The 17,110-nt window shown below is 52.7% G+C and overlaps 1 protein-coding gene across 1 annotated transcript in view; it reads left to right on the top strand.

The window, feature by feature from the left end:
• Positions 1-8,312, top strand: part of PRICKLE2 (prickle planar cell polarity protein 2) — a 97,815-nt gene extending 89,503 nt beyond the window's left edge. Inside the window, 1 exon segment of the mRNA XM_040568627.1 lies at positions 7,277-8,312. Within this exon segment, the coding sequence (XP_040424561.1) occupies positions 7,277-8,145 (869 nt within the window). The 3' untranslated portion in view covers positions 8,146-8,312.
• Positions 8,313-17,110: the final 8,798 nt, after the last annotated feature.

The raw sequence follows: 17,110 nt of genomic DNA, 5'->3' as shown, positions 1-17,110 counted from the left end.
CTTGTGCCAGAGTATGCTTTTCCCTATGCACATCTTGTAAATTATGTTTGGAAGTCAGGCAGGGGCCACCGGTAACTCCTCGGGTTTGCAGACCCTTGTGAAGCACGCCCCAGCCTCTGCAGGCAGCTTCTCTCCTGCCCAGCTGCGAGCTCCCTTTGAGTTACTAACTCTGCACATTGCTCCACCTTGTAAAATGAAATAATTAGCACTGAATCCATCTGATATTTTATGGCATGGTTGGAAACGTTCTTTTTTTATGGGGAGCTGAAGGGCAAACAGTCCCTGACCTGCAGAGTGCGTATTAAAAGCTGACTGGTTCCTCCCTGGCAGCAGCTCTCGCCGTGACGTTTCTATTATGACTTAACCAGTAATTAGCCGGAGATGTCAGTAGGGGTGGGTAACAAACCTGGTGTCTGATGGTGGTTCCTGTCCTCTGGACAGAAGCGAACTGAAGTCCTGGGGATCCTCTTATGAACCAGACACTGCTTAGTTGCCCTAAAGCAGATCCCGAATGGCTTAGCTGGGATGTGCGGCACCACGGTCATCCCGTGCTCCCGAGCACTCACCCTGAAATGGCTCCGTTGTGCCCTGTGGCCACGCCGTGGTGCCTCAGCAGGCTCCCGTTAGGTGCCCGAGTGTCGGAGGTAGCACAGCCTTCCCTGGGCTTTGTTTCTGGGTTGGAGTTAGATGGCAGCCTCTCTGCTGGCCTCTGCTTGTGCTTGTGTAATCCCCGTGAATGCTGACGGGATTTGAGCACTGGCAAAGGGGAGAGTTTCCTGCTGCTGGGGCTCATCTCGTCCTTCCTCCCACGTTGTAGTGTGGAAATCCCTCTCTGCTCTCAGCCGAAGGCTGCGACAGACCTGAACTGAACGGCCCCTTCTGGGCAGCCAGGTCCTGCCCCGGCCCAGGTGCCAGCAGAGGCAGAGGTGGGGAGAAGCAGCGAGGGTCACGGGGGTTTTCCAGTGAGATTTGGGGCCAGTGCCTGCTCCGGGATGTTCAGCCAAGATCTGAAAGCATATTCTCCAAGTTCATTTTTGCTGTATTTTATATTACCCTTTATATCTGTTTTCCTGTGGTTGCTTTTTTTTTTTTTTTTTTTTTTATTCATGTCATTAGCAACTGTGCAAACCAGCGGCTGCTGCGGCAGTGATTACCCCATAGCTCCTTTCATAAGCAACCGGGGCTATGCGAAGGCGCAGTTGGCTGGGAAGCTGTTCTCGTGAAGAGGAATCTGGTCCCACCAGAGCTTTGTCCCTTCCCAAAAGGCGCTCGGTCCGCTACGGCCCTAACCCCGGTGTTCACGGTGTGCCCAGCGTGCTGCTAGTCGTGGGGTGCTTGCATCGCCCTCTGAAAAGGTTTTGCAAGTGCCGTGTGCGCCTAGCAGCTGAATCAGAAATCAGGAGCTGATCTCTGCTGATCCCCAGCAGTCGTTTCCACGCAATGCCAGCTGGTCACATAGCCCACTTCAGCAAGGGCCTGCGGGCTGAATGTTTTTCTGCGCTGACAGCCGAGCTGCGTGCAGGGAGCACGAGTGCTGCGGAGGGGAGCTGCGCTGAACGGTGACGCTGCTCTGTGCAAAAGGAGAAAGGGATTTGAAGTATTTCTTGGGAAAACATGTTTGGGTGAGGGTAACAGCCGAGCTTCATTTCCTCCTCTCATCTGTCATGGGCATAAATCCAGGAAAAAAAGAAAAAACTGGTGCCGTTACAGGGTGCAGTGTGACTGCACGTGTATGGCACACGTTTCTGTTACCTCCTCGGTTATGAGATGCTCCAAGGCCCCAAACAGCTCGTTTTTGTTTTTGTTTGGTTTTGTTTTTTCTTTTTTCCCAGGACTAAACAACAACTGTGATATAGCCAGAAAGTGGGGAGAGAAAATGCCTGCGTGCGTGTGCGCCAGCCCTGGCCCCTGCAGGGCTGCGCTGCTGGCACGGCCTGCGTCCAACCCCTGTGCAGACAGGCTGAAAGCAGCGGGAAATGGGGGAAAAAAAAGCTGTTTCCCAGGGCTGGGGGATGTTTTCCCAAAAAAAAAGTTCAGTGGCTCAGCATCTCCTGCACTGAGAGCTTGGGAGCAGCTCCTGACCGTGCTGCTCCCGGCGCCAAACACCTCGTCCCCCACACTGTTGGGGATGGTGGGCATGGTCCTTGTGGCGAGCAGGGGCTGGGGGCTGGTCCCCATCCCTGTGCCCTCAGTGCCAGGGGGATGTCAGAGCCCCCCGCTGCATCCCTTGGGCGCTTCTCCCCCCGCTCAGCTGGGGAGGGATGTGCCCAACATGGGAAGATTTCATCGGGTCCATGATGTGCTTGGCAAGCGCTGTGGTTCCCCCCGAGTTGCAGGGCTCCTGGCCTTTCCCTCGCAGCCCTGTTTACGTTCTGTGACTTCCAGTTATACAAGGGCTCTGCTTTATTTCTGCACCACCCCAAGGCCGGTCAGAAGCGAAGCGAGGCTGAGTTATAAACAAATCCCCAGGAAGGCTGTTTCTCCTTAAGTCCCTTTTTAGTTCTGGGGGTTGAACTTAAAATAAATCCTGTTTCAGGGGCAGGGAGGACGTGCCTGCCTGGTGCTAGGGGAGAGACAAGGCTGTGACGGGGGGGAACGAGGGATGCCACGCCGTCCCCTCCTGCGTGGCTGTGTCCCTGTCACACAGCAGCTCTCCTGTCCGGGCCCGGGGTTTTGGTGCAGGCACCTCTGTGAGGCTGGGGTGCTGAGGACTGCGATGTGCGGGTAAATGCCTGCACCCTGGTAAATGTAAAGGCAAGGAGAGCCCTGTTTGTTCGCAATATCACAAACTTTGCATCCTCCCCGTGCAGAGACAGACGATGCGATCTCTGCACGGGCTGCTGGCCGCGGCCGTGCCGCCCTGCGTGAGCCAAGCTTCTCGGGGAGCTCAGCGTAACGGGGGCCGGGAGCTGCCTCCCCTCGTGGGTGCCTCGTTCCCAGCCTCACACCAAGCGTACGTGCTCGCCGTAGCCCCTCCGCTGTCATTTGCTCGGTGTTTTAATAATCCATAATTAATGCAGCCCTGGTTTAGCAGAGCGCACAGCGCAGCCGGGGAGACGTGAGCGCGTTGCGGAGCTTCGTTGTGGCGAGGCTTTAGAGGTGATGCGTACAAGGAACATCAGCTCTTTGGACTTCGTGCTGTTGGTTTGCTTCTCCCATCGTTATATTTTCCTTGGAAGCATCCGATAGGATAGACGCAGCCTTTGCAGTCAGGGTGGGGATCGTACAGCGTGTTCCTAGCAAACCCTAATGTTAAACAGAAACCCGCTCTGTGTTCCCAGAGCCGTAGCCAGCCCGAGCTTTAAATCGCGTGCCCGCAGACGAGCTGCAGCTTTCGCTTGTGTTCATCCCAAACGCGTGCGTTTCCATGGCTTCGGCGTGAAATATTGAGCCTGGCAGCCCCACGCAGCGGCGGGCAGCAGCAGGACAGCTTGCTGTGCCCACGGGCACGGCCTGCAGGGACGGGCACGCCAGCGGCACCGCGCTCACAGCCGGGCACATCGCCTCCTGCCTGAGCCAGAGCCCTCAGGCTGGCCACGGTCGGCATCAGCAAAGCAGGAGCAGCAGCCTCGGGGTGTGACGGATGGTGGGGAGAAGCCCCTGATGACATTTGGGATTTCTGCATCACCCCCAGCCCCGCGCTGTGCATTTGCTGCACGTACTGCTGGGGACTCGTGCCTTCGCAGAAGGAAAGCCTCGCGGGAGCCGTCTCTGGGTTACTGTGTCACCCCCGGGCTTGCACCCTTGGAAGGGGGCCAGAGGTTTGTACAGAAGCAGCCGGCTCACACCGCAGGCTAGAGCGAGGCTCCCGCGCAGCCCCGTGAAACAGATTCTCGGGTTTCCTTATTGGAAAAATACCCGCCGCGTGGCAGGGTCCCCCTCTCGCATTCCCTTTTTTTCCAGGTTAGGGCTCGATCGGATTATTAGCTGCGTTCCCAGATGAAACACTTCATTAAGGGGGAGCTGCAGTGGCTGTAAATAAGTGCTGGTAACTCAAGAAGCTCGGGCCTCGCTGCAGTACTGCAGCTAAACAACCGCAGGAGGGGTAGGGAGGGGCAGCGCAGGACCACAGCAGCATCCCCAGGGACCCGCAGCCGTCAGCGTGGGGTGCGAGGACCGGCAGCAGCTGCCTGTGCTCAGCAGCCCTCCAGCAGCCCATTTTGCAGGTTTCTGGCCACTTTTACTGCTGAAATTTTCCTTGCAGGAGTTCGGCCGACCTGGAGAGCAACGCGTTCCCCTCCTCTTCGCAAGCATTTTGTCAGCGCTTGGAGGCTGTTATTATATTCCCCTTCAGCCTCCTCTTCTCTAGACTAAACAACCCCTGGTCTTTCAAACTTTATTCCTAGGTCACGTTTTCCAGATCAAACATTTAGACCGTTTGTTATTGCTGTCCCCTGGACTCCCTGCAATCAGGCTGGAGTGCTCCCGGCTCGCTGAGGCTTCGCGGCTCCCTGGAGGAGGGCAGGATTGTTTCAGAGCATGGACAGACCACGGGCAGGCACCCGTTGTGCTTTGCCTCCAGCCGAGTGGGGAAATATATTTATGGTGCTTTTTAAGCAAATTTAGCTTAGGCTTGGTAATCTCAGAATTGAAACTCTTGGGTGTTTCCCCTGTCTGCATGGTGGGGCCACGCTCCCTCCCAGAGCCGGCTCGGCGTTCAGCCTTGGTACAATCAATGCTTTCCCAGTGATTAAAGACCTCATAATGTGTGCGCTTAATTATATTCAGGCCATCCGGATGAACAGCCAAAACCATCCCCTGGGCCTAATAATTGCTGATTGAACCTTATGCTGGGAGCTTCAGCTGTGCATGTAGCGCAAGCCCCTTGTCCAAAATTTTCCCTGAGTGCTGACCAGCGCTTCGAAGAGGGGAAGGAAGGGGCTCTGTTCCCACTGAGGTGCCTGCAAGGGGCTGGAGACCTCCAAAAAGGGGCTGGGGTCCTCCAGAAACTCAACCTGAGCACTGCTGGTTGTTTTTCCTGCGTGCAGGGCTCCTGCCGGTGCCGTGGTGCTTAGTTTTGGAAATCCTGCTCAGCTCTCTCATGCCTCGGGAGCCTCTCCATGCACGCTCAGGTTATTCTCGCTGGATGCAGACCCAGAGGAGCCGAGAGTGCAGGTGCTGTGGCAGGGGCTGGCTGTGCACCGGGACAAATCTCTGTCCCAGCAGAGCAGGGTGAGACCGGCCCCTTGCGAACGCTGCTGCCAAAATGGATCTGCTGCCACTGGCGGAGCATCCTGCGATGCTCAGAGCTGTATTTCTGCAAAGCACCCGTGTCGTTCTTCCTCATTACGGGGCTGCGCTGCTTCTCTTAATGAAGGGCTGCATGAATGTCACCGAGGGCTCGTTTCCTTTGGCATCAGCTATTGTCTGACACAGCTGATTAAGGCCAAACTCGGCTGTCGGCAGCTGTGATTCACGCTTGGGTCGGCTCAGCCGGCCACCCCGCTGCTCCTCCAGCCTTTCGAGAGGCTTTTGCTCACGCTGTGAGGGTGCTCATCCCTCACGGGGGGCTCGCCGGCTCCTCTGCGGTGGCACAGAGGGGACCGGGGCGAAGCGAATAATGCGACAAACGGCATAACCAGGAGCAGAGCGCAGAAGGCAGATGCTCCGGTGGCACGAGACAGACGGTGCTGCAAAGGCAGCAGCAGGGCTGGGAAGCCTCGTGCAGGGCTGCTTCCAAACAGAGGAGGCGGGGGGCAGCTGCAGGAGCCGGCAGGGTTGGTTTAACTCACCTGAGATCAGCAAAAAATAAAGGCACGAAGCTGGTGTGCAAAGTGCGTCCTCAAAAATAAATGCAGCTTTGCTTTTCTTAGCCCAGCCTCTCCCTTTTCCCGTGGCGTTCAGGCATTGCCTTTGCTTAGCTTTGCTCTGCTGGGATAAAAACTGGAAGCTTCCCAATTAAAAGCAGGAAAGCAAACAAGGAGAGAGTCTCGCTTCGTAAATGGTGCCGGCGGCTGGGACTCGGGGAGCAAAGCCAGGCAGTGCCAGACCCGGGCTGAAACACTGGCAGCCGGTTGTGCTCGAGTGCTGAAGCTCTTGCCAGTGCCCCCAAGGATAGGATTCAGCTGGGCTGGGCACTTCAGGAAAGCCTTGCCCAACTTTGCAGGATCTGTAGGTCTTTTTAAGGCCAAGTCCCAAAGAAGACGAAGCGGATTGTGAGCGGGGTTAGTGACAGCAGCCCTTCTTCTTGCTCATTTTTGGCAGGCAGCGGGTAGTGCCGAAGGGGCCGAGCTCTTGACGAAATGCAAGCAGCTTTTGTGAAGGGAGAAAGAATTTACTCTTGAATTGTGGCCTGGGTTGTTGTTTTTTTTAATTAATTTACCAAGTCGTAAATTCTTGGCGATTGCATAAGGGGCGTGCGTCATGTTGAAAATCCTGCTGATGGTGCACAGCGCTCCCAGTTCGGTCTGCACGGGGAGATTGTCGGAGAGTGACGGGGAGAGAAGTGCCAAAGCAAACACTCTGCATTTGATTTGGGATGAAATGTATTTCCTTTGAAACAGCTTGCGAAATATGTTGTCCTTAGCTTGTAACGCAAGAGCTTACTGCTGCCAGTTGTCAAGCCAACGTGGAGGCAGTCAGAAAATAGTCAGAAAACACCCAGAAAACAGGCCAGGGCCTAGGGAACCAGGGAGCACGCCGAGTTTCTTGTCCGTGAGATGGTACAGAGCAGACAGCCCACTTCTCTGCGGCAGCCTTCGGGGCTGGAGGCAAGCACCTTGAGCATGGCCAAGGCTGCGCCTGCCACCCCGCCTGGGGACATCGCAGCACAGCTCGGTGACAGGCCTGAATTGGTCGGCGGCCCCGTTTCTGGCTGCTCCTGACATTGCCCAGTCCTTCAAAACATGTCACCGTTGAGCAAGGTGTGGGTGCCGGATCATGGCACCCTAGTTATCTCAGCGTGCCGGAGGCCTCGGGTTGCCTCTGACGCATGAATTCATTGCTGGCATCACTGGTTATTCCTATCAAGTCGCAGACAGCGTAGACATATGGGGAAGGGAGTCGCGAAAAGCATCTAACAGTCCTTGGAGTCCTACTCAAAACACCTTAAATTGGCGTGATTTCCCCAAAGGAGGATCTGTCTCCTCTTAAAAAATAAAACAAAACAGAAAGCATCCTCCTGAAGGGCTCTTCAGGACACCATGTAAAACAGAGCTTATTTTAAAGCAAAAACCCACAGGTTCAGGCCAAAACCAGCATTCTCCCTGCATCTCCGATGACAGGAAATTCTCCTCCTGATCTCTCTTTTTCCCTCTCTTTCCCCTTTCCCACCAAGGCCTCTCAGCAGACGGCGGAGCCAAGCGCCAGGAGCATCTCTCCAGGTTCTCCATGCCCGACCTGAGCAAAGACTCGGGCATGAACGTCTCGGAGAAGCTGAGCAACATGGGGACCCTCAACTCCTCCGTGCAGTTCCGCAGCGCCGAATCCGTCCGCAGCCTGCTCTCCGTGCAGCAGTACCAAGACCTGGAGCCCAACCTCCACGACCTGGCCAGCCCCATCAGCTACCGCGAGCGGCCGGCGCACGGCCGCCTGCACCAGAGCTTCGACTACGGCAGCGGGGTGCCCGGGGGCAAGCTGGGGGCGCAGGACGGCGCGAGGCATGCCCCCATGAGCGAGCGCACGCGCCGGCGAACTACCCTGCGGGACGATGACCGGCACTACCGCCCGCACCGCTCGCGACGCTCCCGGCGCTCCCGCTCGGATAACGCCCTGCACCTGGCCAGCGAGCAGTGCTGCCGGCTGAAGGAGAGGCCCTCGCTGCGAGCCAGGGATGACTACGACCAGTTCGTGCACCAGCGGAGCTGCAGAGAGAGCCTGGAGCAGGGTCCCCGCAGGGACGCCTACGGCCACTGTCCCAGGACGGTGTCGGACCTCGCCCTGCAGAACCACTTGGGCGAGCGCTGGGGGCCCTACTTCGCCGAGTACGACTGGTGCTCGACGTGCTCCTCCTCTTCGGAGTCCGACAACGAGGGCTATTTCCTCGGGGAGCCGATTCCCCAGCCCGCCCGCCTCCGGTACGTGACCAGCGAGGAGCTCCTGCACAAGTACGGCTCCTACAGCATGCCCAAGTCTTCCACCTTGGGCGGCAGAGGACAGTTGCACAGCCGGAAAAGACAGAAGAGCAAAAACTGTATCATATCCTAATGGCATCCTTGCCGGGCACCTTCGGAGAATGTAGATTAACTCACAAACTTGCACTGTTCTAGACCATGTAAGCGCTTTTATTGTAACAAAAAGGCCTGAGGAGTAGGGGTTTGTAAGAAGGTTGTAGACTGGCTTCTATAAATAGTCATAATCGTGGGCACAGTGAATATATTTTGCACATCTTACTTTGAAAACAAAAAAAAGTTCACTTTAGCCTGTAATATTTACCTAGTAGTTTCTCTTCTCTCTCCCGAGTACCGCCACCCGTTGAGTTCTCTTTGCCCGTACGTTTTTGTTACCACTGTTGGCTTTCACCATCCGTTTGCTGGTAGCTCTTGCTTTCCACCATGCCATCATTTCCCATTACCCAATTTGTTACGTCTTTGTCTCTCTCAGACAGTGTGGGAGCCTAAGTTATTTCCATGGTTGTTGTAAATGCAATGTAAATGAGAGTTTGGAGAAAATATTTTTGTATTTTGTAATATCAGAGGAATTTCTATATCTTAGGAGTCACTGGGAAGATGCATGCACATCCATAGCTGTATCCCACCAGAGCTGAACAAACAGTACTTTAGCCCCCCTCAACTTTTCATTTCATCATCAAATCTCTTAAGCATATCAGTGAGAGTTTGAGTAGTTGTTTTATTTTTAAAACTCCTTTTTTTTTCTCTCTGTTTGTTTTGTTCCTGGTAAATAAAGAGAACATTTGCTGATTCATTAAATCTTGAAGAGGCCTAGGTGGCACTTTGAAGTCTGCTCACACCTGTGGTTTTTAGGTACACTCTCAGTCAAATACAGGAATCCCGACAGCTGCAAAAGTGACTTTTTTGTTAAATAGGAAGGAACAGAACTACCAAATGTCTGCAAAGTTGTAAATGACCAAAGCTGGAGAAGGAATTTTACATCTCTGTAGAGAATGCTGAAGTTACTAAATGTTGAACTATTATTTGGAGTAAATAAAAGTGTAAATGGTGCAATTGTGTGATGTCAGCATGACGTTGTTTTGAATATAGACTTGTCTTATGGTGCTCTAGTTTTCCGGGTTATGTTAACTGCTGTTCATTACTAAGTGGAAGTCTCAGTATTGCCTACTGCCTAACACATCAGAGACCGACTGCAAACTGCTCCTGCCCTGGCCGACCACCGACAGCATCGCCCTGGTCGAGAGTCACGTCAGTGGGGCTCAGCTGGGTTCTGGTGGACACGAGTTTTTCTCTGCGTGCTTTCAACCATCGGGGTAGCAGCAGGGTCGCAGGCGATGCTGCTTGTGGCAGCGGTCCCCGGCATCCTCACCACTTCCCAGTGGAAATTCAGGAGGACCGAGGGGCCCCGTCTCCTCCCCACTGCAGGAGCATCCCTGCAGAGCGTGGGGACCCGACGTTGCCTGCCCACAGCAGCAGCTGCAGGAAAATCGTGAAGATGGATGTCTCCACACCACAAACTATTGCTAGGAATTTTTTTGTCGTTTGTAAAGGACAATGTGATAATTATTATTCCTTTAAAAAGAAAACAAAAAAAAAAAAAAGAAATGACACTTAAGTATATTTAAAAAAATAATGTTTTTTTTTTTTTTTTCCAGTTGGAATAAATGGAAGTATTCAGCCAAAGGGAAGAGTCTCACGTGTATGATTTTACTCTGAAGGTGTGATGGTTAATTGGGGAGTACGAGACTGTATTTCCACCAGGCCAGTGCTACAATTAAAGCATGAGGATCAACTCCATCCCATCCCTGAGTCCTCTGGCGGGCAGGGAAACCCAAGGCAGGAGGCTCGTGCCCCCCAGGGCTGCTGCCCCCACTGCTGGCTTGGTGTTTAAGAATCCCAGATCTTCAGCTGGGGCAAGCCAGCGCAGCTCAGCTGAAATCCTCAGCACAGCTCTGGTTTGTGCTGAGCAAGACTTCAACCTGTAATTTATAAATAACAGCCTTCTCCTCAGAAAGATCACAGATCTTTGCATGTTTTCCCAAACAGGCCTGGTAAGGAGGGTAGGGGTATAGCTTTCAGTGACAAGTATGACACTAACTACAGGTTATTATATAATTGGCTTTTAATATGTACCATTTAATTCTTTGTCACTGATTAAAAGCACAATGAATCTTGTCTATCAGCCCTAAGTACCTCGTGCAGCTGAGCTGCCTGAGGACTAACGACTGTTTGTACAGCAAACCCTGAATTGCTCTGCAAATGACAGAGAACTAATCCCTCGCTTGCTTGTTTAACCGCTTGTTGCCTCTCCAAAGATTCAACTAGAGCAGTACTTCTGCCTGGTGCCCAACCAGGGTTAAAGCGTTACTGACCGTCAGCAGGGCTGCACCTTTTCCCGTGCTATTGCTATAAGCGCAGCTCTGGCGATGCTCCCCTCTGCCAGCCCAACATAAAGATCTCACGCCGCATTTTGGAAGGAAGAAAGCCCCAAGTCGGTTTGAATTTCAGCAATAAAAGCGTAAACCAGCTAAACCCAACTTCAAAATCATTTTTACTCTTCATATGGGCTCCAGAAGTCCCATACGATTCTGCACGTGGGGAAAAAGAAAATTTCTTTCTTCCTTTTTCTTTTTTTTTCCCCTTGTTCATGGTTTGATTAACCATTTCTGACAAACCCACTGAGCCTGAGGGCTGGAGCTACAAGCCCGTGAAATTCCGCTCCCTCGCCATCTGGTCCCGCTGGGTTACCCTCGTGCACCCACTGGCTGCGGGTCGCCGGCGGCCTGGGGAGCAGGGGGCACCTTGGGGCACCTTCACAGTTATTTCTGTCTTCCCCATCTCCCAGAATTTGGTTAACGTGGCCCCAGCTGATGCAGATGAGCGCCAGGTGGTGGGGGAGCCGGGGATGCTGCTGATGTAGGGGTTTTGCCAAGGAAGCCCTTGCCAGCTGTGCTACCAGAGTCGGGCTGGCACAGCGTCAACCCTGCTACAAGAAAATAATAAATAAAAAATCTGTTTAGGCCTATTGCTGCCACAGTTCTCTGCCATAAAAGATCTCCCCCCCCCCCCCCCCCCATATAGATGCAGTATCCAAAGGAGCACTCAACTTTAATTTTAATGGCTTCTCTTTCTTTTTTTTTTTTTTAATGTTCTCGACTTTCGGAAGCAGCCACTTGAAGCCAGCAGTTTCCTTCCCCATTTCCCCCTTTCTACCCAGGCCTTCGTGCCAGCCGCTGCCCTGCCTTGGGGCTAACCCCCCGGGTGGGCTGGCTTCAGGACGGGAAGCCTGGGGAGCTGTGTGCTGCTGCTGAATCTGGGCTGTCCTCATTCTCCTGCAGATTGCTGTCACCTATTTGGTTACCACCCTCCGCGGCCGGGGGAAGCTCATTAGCTAAGAGCAATTCCAGGGCGCTATTTTAAAGACTAAATGCCCTTTTTCTTTTTTTGTAGGGGGTGGGGGATCCCATTTGCTCACACCACCTGACATGATGATAAAGAGGAGACTTTGTGCAACCTACTTTCAGCCTAGGTCCTTAAATCTATTTAGGAATTCAGGTCCTGTTTGAGTACAAGGGGAAAAGGGGAATTGGTGGCCAGGGATGCTGAGGGCCACGAACAAGCCACGAGAGAGCTGGCACCTGTTTCCAAAAGCATCTGCGAGCCACCACGCTGAAATACCAGCTATTTTCCACAGGTATTTCTATTCTACAATACTAAAAATAAAAATTAACATTAAAAAAAAAAAAAGCCTTTTATTCCCAGTCAGGTACTGCTGGATGCTGACACTCACTTGCTAATCATCGAGACACTGTTGGAGCCACAGCTGGTGCCAAGAATGCCCGTCTGCATCTCCAAGCAGGAAAAAAAAAAAAAAAAAAGAAAGAAAAAAAGAAGAAAGGAAGAAGTTTCAATCATTCAAGTCTCTGCTCCTCGGCATGGGCCTGCTGGGCTGGGTGCGTCCCCCCGTGCTGCTCCACCTGGGGGGAGCAGTGACCCGAGAGCTCCTGCCTGCTGCCCCACCCTGCTGCTGCTCCCCTCCTTATTAATAACACAGCGAATTACCGACATCCCTGTTTTAGGCAAAAACCGCAGTCGTTTGCTAAAGCACTCTCAGGAGAGTTTTCCCGTTGTAAAAGCAAATATTTATATCTGCTGCGCTCTTGGAGGCTCTGGATACGATCAGTTCTTAAAGTGAGATTTAGCTGAAAGAACTGATTTATTAAAATGGATAAACAAAGCCCTGTGAAGCGAGCTAATTCAGCCTAAATAAAGCATTAAGCTCTGAAGAGCGCCCATCACATCGCAGCATATACACACACGTACGTGCCTGTATGCACCCAGATATACACACGCATCACTCATGCAGCCCAGCGCGCCGTCCCCCGGGACGCGATCCCACGTCAGCTTCACCCCCATGGGAATGCTGGCCCTCGGCTGGGCTGTGTGTACATTAGGCTATGTATAAATATATTTATATATATATATATTAGCACGCGCAGGGACTGATAACAGCTCCAGCCCTGCAGCCAGCTGGCCCCAGCCACCCCTGCCCAGCTGCTGGCTCTGCCAGGGCTCGGTGCCTCAGTTTCCCCAACTCCAAAGCTTCAGCACAATTATGTCTTTACCCACAAGGAGCTTAAAAATCCTAGATTATTTAAATCCTCGATTCTTTCCTGTAAGTTGGTCTCTAATTGTCAGTTATTTGCTCACGAGTACTCTTATGGCTGATGCTGGAGCAGGCTGAAGCAGCTTTTATTTTGGTACTTGGTTTAATTAGGATTTTTGGAACAGCGAGGCAGGGGCAACATCCATTCTTGCTGCTCATCACATATTCATTATTTACATTTCCAGTATCCCAAGTAACTCGGCCCAGAAAACAAATAAATGAAAGCTGAAGCATACGCAAAACATCTGGAGGTGCTGCAATTGTTACTGATTGCTCGCAAGGCACAGGGGCTCCACAGGGCACGGCGACGGACAGGGGCCGTGTGGCTGCTGAGCCAAATGGAGGGGGTCTGCTGGGGTGGGGGCTGGGGGAGGACCCCATCCACGGTACCCCATGGGGCTGGAAGTGCCCCTGTCTTGCTCATTCATGATCCTCATCATTTGGAAAAAAAAATAATTAAATATAATGACATCATTTCTAATGGAAAAGTGATTTTATTTATTTTTTTTTTTCTTTCTTCTTTCTTGTGTATTTGTTTTTGGCATCTGAAGGGCACGTGGGAGGAGGTGCTGAGCAAAAGGCTTCACCACCAGGCTGGGAGGAATCAGAAGAAGCCCCCCAGCCTCCTCCTGCCCCGGCCGGATGGGTTCGATCGCCCCTTGACGCCAAGCCAAGGGGCGAAGCAGGGAGGTTTCTGGTCAGAGCAGGGAGGCAGCAGCCTTGGGAGCTCTTGGCCCCTGATAGTAAATACAGCTGGTCACATTAGAGCTCTTGAATAATTTATGGAATGACTCTTCAAAATAGTAAATCCTCCCTCCCGCCCCTTGAGCCTGTTCCATCCTTCATCAGATGGTGTGGCTGGTGAGTGGTTTATGAATATTTAAGGAGTTTTGCTAAATTCATAGAACCTTGTAAAAATGGTTTTAAAATGTTGAGCGAAATATTTGCACGTCGTGTTTCGCACCAGCTGTGCGGCTACAGGGGCAGGACATGGGAGCCAAGTGAGTGCTGGTGTAAAATCCCCATTTTTGGGGGGCCAAATGAAGGGAAGGGAAGGGAAGGGACGTTTCCAACAGTTTGCTTCAGACTCTGTAACGGTGGGAGTGAGCACGCCTGGCTTCCCCGCCTGCCTCTACCACCTGGCCCGGTGGTGCTGGCTGAGGGCCGTGCTCAGAGGAAGCAGCTCTTTGCATATTTATGAAGGTGATCGCTGGCGGTGAAAGATGCAAAGCGAGGAAGTTGATTTGGGATGCACGGAGAACTGGAGCAAACAAGCACTGCTCCCTGTGGAGGCTTTATGGCAGCCCCCGAGGCCTCCAGCTTTAGTGCTGCTTGCTTGATAACAGCCACGGTGTCGGGAGAGCCTGGCTAGGGGGGAGGAAGGAAAGGTGGAATTATCCCGGTACCACTTTCATAATCCAGAGTTTCAAACTGATGTTGATGAGGACGTCAATGCTGCTGAGCATCCGCTGGGCTCTCGGTGTAAAATTCCTTTTATTCGTCTCAAGTGTCAGGATGTGCAAGAAATTTTCAAGTGCTTGTCTGGATCCCTGTTTGTATGCAAATGATGCTGCAAAATTTCTTAGTCTGAAAGAGCTGATTTTAGCTGGCATCAGTCAAAGTACGCCAGCTTGTCAGAACGGAGATGCTTTGATTCTTCCAGGTCAAAACAACCCCAAATCCTTGATGGAATCTGCAGGCAGTTTAGAGACACGACGAGCAAAATGAAAATGTTTTAAACCATTTTCCTCTTTGAGGAAATTACTGTCTGGGGATATTCAGGCAGTGCCTGGGGCCTCCCCAGCACCACCAGCAGGTTCCTGCCTGTTGGCGTTAGAGGTGCTGGGGTTTGCAGGATGGTTTTGGGGACCAACCTGAGGCTGGTGGCCAGCCCCTGGGTGTGTTGAGGTTTGCAGGATGGTTTCGGGGACCAGCCTGAGGCTCACAGGCTGCTGGGATGAGGCTGGCGGGGCGCGGGGGCACCCCAGCACCGGGCTGCTTGGTCCCAGCTCAGCGCCCTCTGCATGGAAGCAGCAACACGCCGTGCTGCAGAACATAGGAGATCTCCAGGGGACCCTGAGCTGCTTAAACCGGGCAGCTTTTGGGATCCCGGGGGGCGCTGGAAGAAAGCAGGAAGCCTTTTTGTTGTCTTCTGGTGCCAGAGGAGCCACTTACCTGTCCTGAGAGTTACTGCAAGTTTCCTATTTCTAGTGCATGTGCCTTTTACCCCGTCACTGACCGTGGCTCGCTGCAAAAGACAAAGAAAGCAGGCAGTGCCCTGCAGTGAGCACCTACCTCCAGCTCTGAAACAGACGGGTTTTCATTTGCAGGGGTGAGCTCAATGCGCTCTCAGACACACAGGCAGTTCTGCATCGCAGCCTCTATCATTTACATGAGGAGCTGCGAGGAAATAACGTATTTTAATAACAGCATGCCTGTATCCCTCGAGGTCTGGCTGATAAGGCAGTAATCAAGTTTCACCAACACGGAGCCAGATTCCACAGCACTCGTTCCCAAAGATAAGGCAGGCCTGGGGACTGCGGGGCACCCTCTTCCCACCGGCACGCGTGCTCTTCCAGAGTAGTGATTTCCCCATTACCCACTGCATCGAACTGCAGCCGGGATATCTAAAGCCACATCAGCTCCTGACGTGCTTTCATCTAATAGCCCCGATAACCACATTGGCTTCATTTTCATCCCGCACTATTTATTCACGGTGCCTCGGGGAAGGAAGAGCCTCACGAACAGTGGGAGCGGACCGCATACCGCAGCCTAATGCCTTCCTCTCGCTGGTGCTCCACGGTTACTTCTGCAGCAAGGGCCTGATGCCAGCTCGCAGCCACACCAGAAATGCAGCTCAAGGAAGCACCGCAGCATCCACAACCGAAATTCCCTGCATCAGGGAAAGGCGCCTGGACCCTTCTGCACCACCCATGCTGCTCACGCTCCTTATGCTTTCCCCCAGAGCCCGGTCTGGAGGACGTTTTCTCAACACAACCTCATTCTTCATTTGCTCCCTCAGATGTTGGGTCCCTGGATTTGAGGCTTTCAGAAGGCTGACTTTCTGGCGGGGGGTTTACGGCTGGCTGCCCCCGCTGTGCTGCCCCATTTGCACGAGCAAGTTTGAACCTAGGGACGGGCAAGCTCTTAGGCAGGAACGTGAGTGCCTGCTTGTGATTCTGCAAATACAGCTCTGCAAACGTGGCCCGTGCCAGCCCAGCAGGGCAAGCAGTGAGGATGAACTTACTGAGGCATTAAAGATATAATAGCTCGGTGCTACGTAACTTTGTCCTTCTAAATTAAGCACACGGAGTGGGTAGCTGGGAGAAAGCACTATTGGACATGTGGTGGTGGTGCCTGCAAACTCCAGTTTGGAAAAGTGGGAAAAAAAGCCCAACTGTTTCCCTTGACTTCATCTACATTTTCAAGGTCAGTCATCCCATCCTGTGTATGAAGAAGAAAATGCTAACACTTCTCCAGCTGTTCCTAGACAACTGAAATCTGCTGTTTAATTCCAAGGCCATTTGGTCCCCGTCTTCAACTTTCAGCTAAAAATGTACTGATTTCTCAAAGGCTGAGGCAAGAAGAGGAAAGAGCTTTTCATGTTCTCGAAAAAATACAAGGAGACACAAGTTCCTGTGAGATTTTTACCTCCTTCATGCCATACCTTCAATCCCATAATTAGGTCTCCTGTCATTTCTTTTGATGCTCTGCTCCACTTATCCATGGCTTTCTGACCCCGTTTCCATATCTGGTAAGATTTTTTTCCATTACTGCTCTCAAAAGAAAAAAAGAAGGTACTCTTGACCTTCACTCCGAGGACTGGAATTGGTAGGAACTGCACTAACTTTGTGTGTCAGGGGGATGGATGGCTGCGGTCTTGGAGCAGGGCCTGGCAGAGCAGACATGCCCCGTGGGAGAAGCGATGCAGCGACGTTGTGCAGTGCCTCAGCCCGTCCAGACAAGTGTTATCTTTGTTGGATCTCTTTGGCAAACCTAAACATGCCAAATGCAGGCAGTGGCTGAGCACACAAAGCCGAAGGGGCCGGGCGTGCAGGCGGACACGCAGTCATCCTGCGTTCAGGTGAGGGGCAGGATTTATGACCAGTGAAACCTCCCCGCCCGTGAGATGGCACACGCTTCCCGTCAGACAGCAGCAGCGGACCCGTTTCCCCAAGTGCCAGATCTACGAGTAGCTTAGCCGTGTGTAACCGCCTCACGTTTTTGTCTGGGGGATGTTTGTTTAGAAAATTGGAATATCTGCTGCGCGGAAGCCAGCCACCTGCTGCCACGCGGCGACCTTTACGGTGCCACCCATCAGTGTGCTCTCTGATAATTTATGGTAATTCCACACCTGCCAAGCAACCACCTCCTC

This window comes from Cygnus olor, chromosome 10 (assembly GCF_009769625.2).
Source record: "Cygnus olor isolate bCygOlo1 chromosome 10, bCygOlo1.pri.v2, whole genome shotgun sequence".
Taxonomy (NCBI): Eukaryota; Metazoa; Chordata; class Aves; order Anseriformes; family Anatidae; genus Cygnus; species Cygnus olor.
The sequence above is the reverse complement of the archived record's forward strand: the minus strand, read 5'-3'. Positions and strand labels throughout refer to the sequence as shown.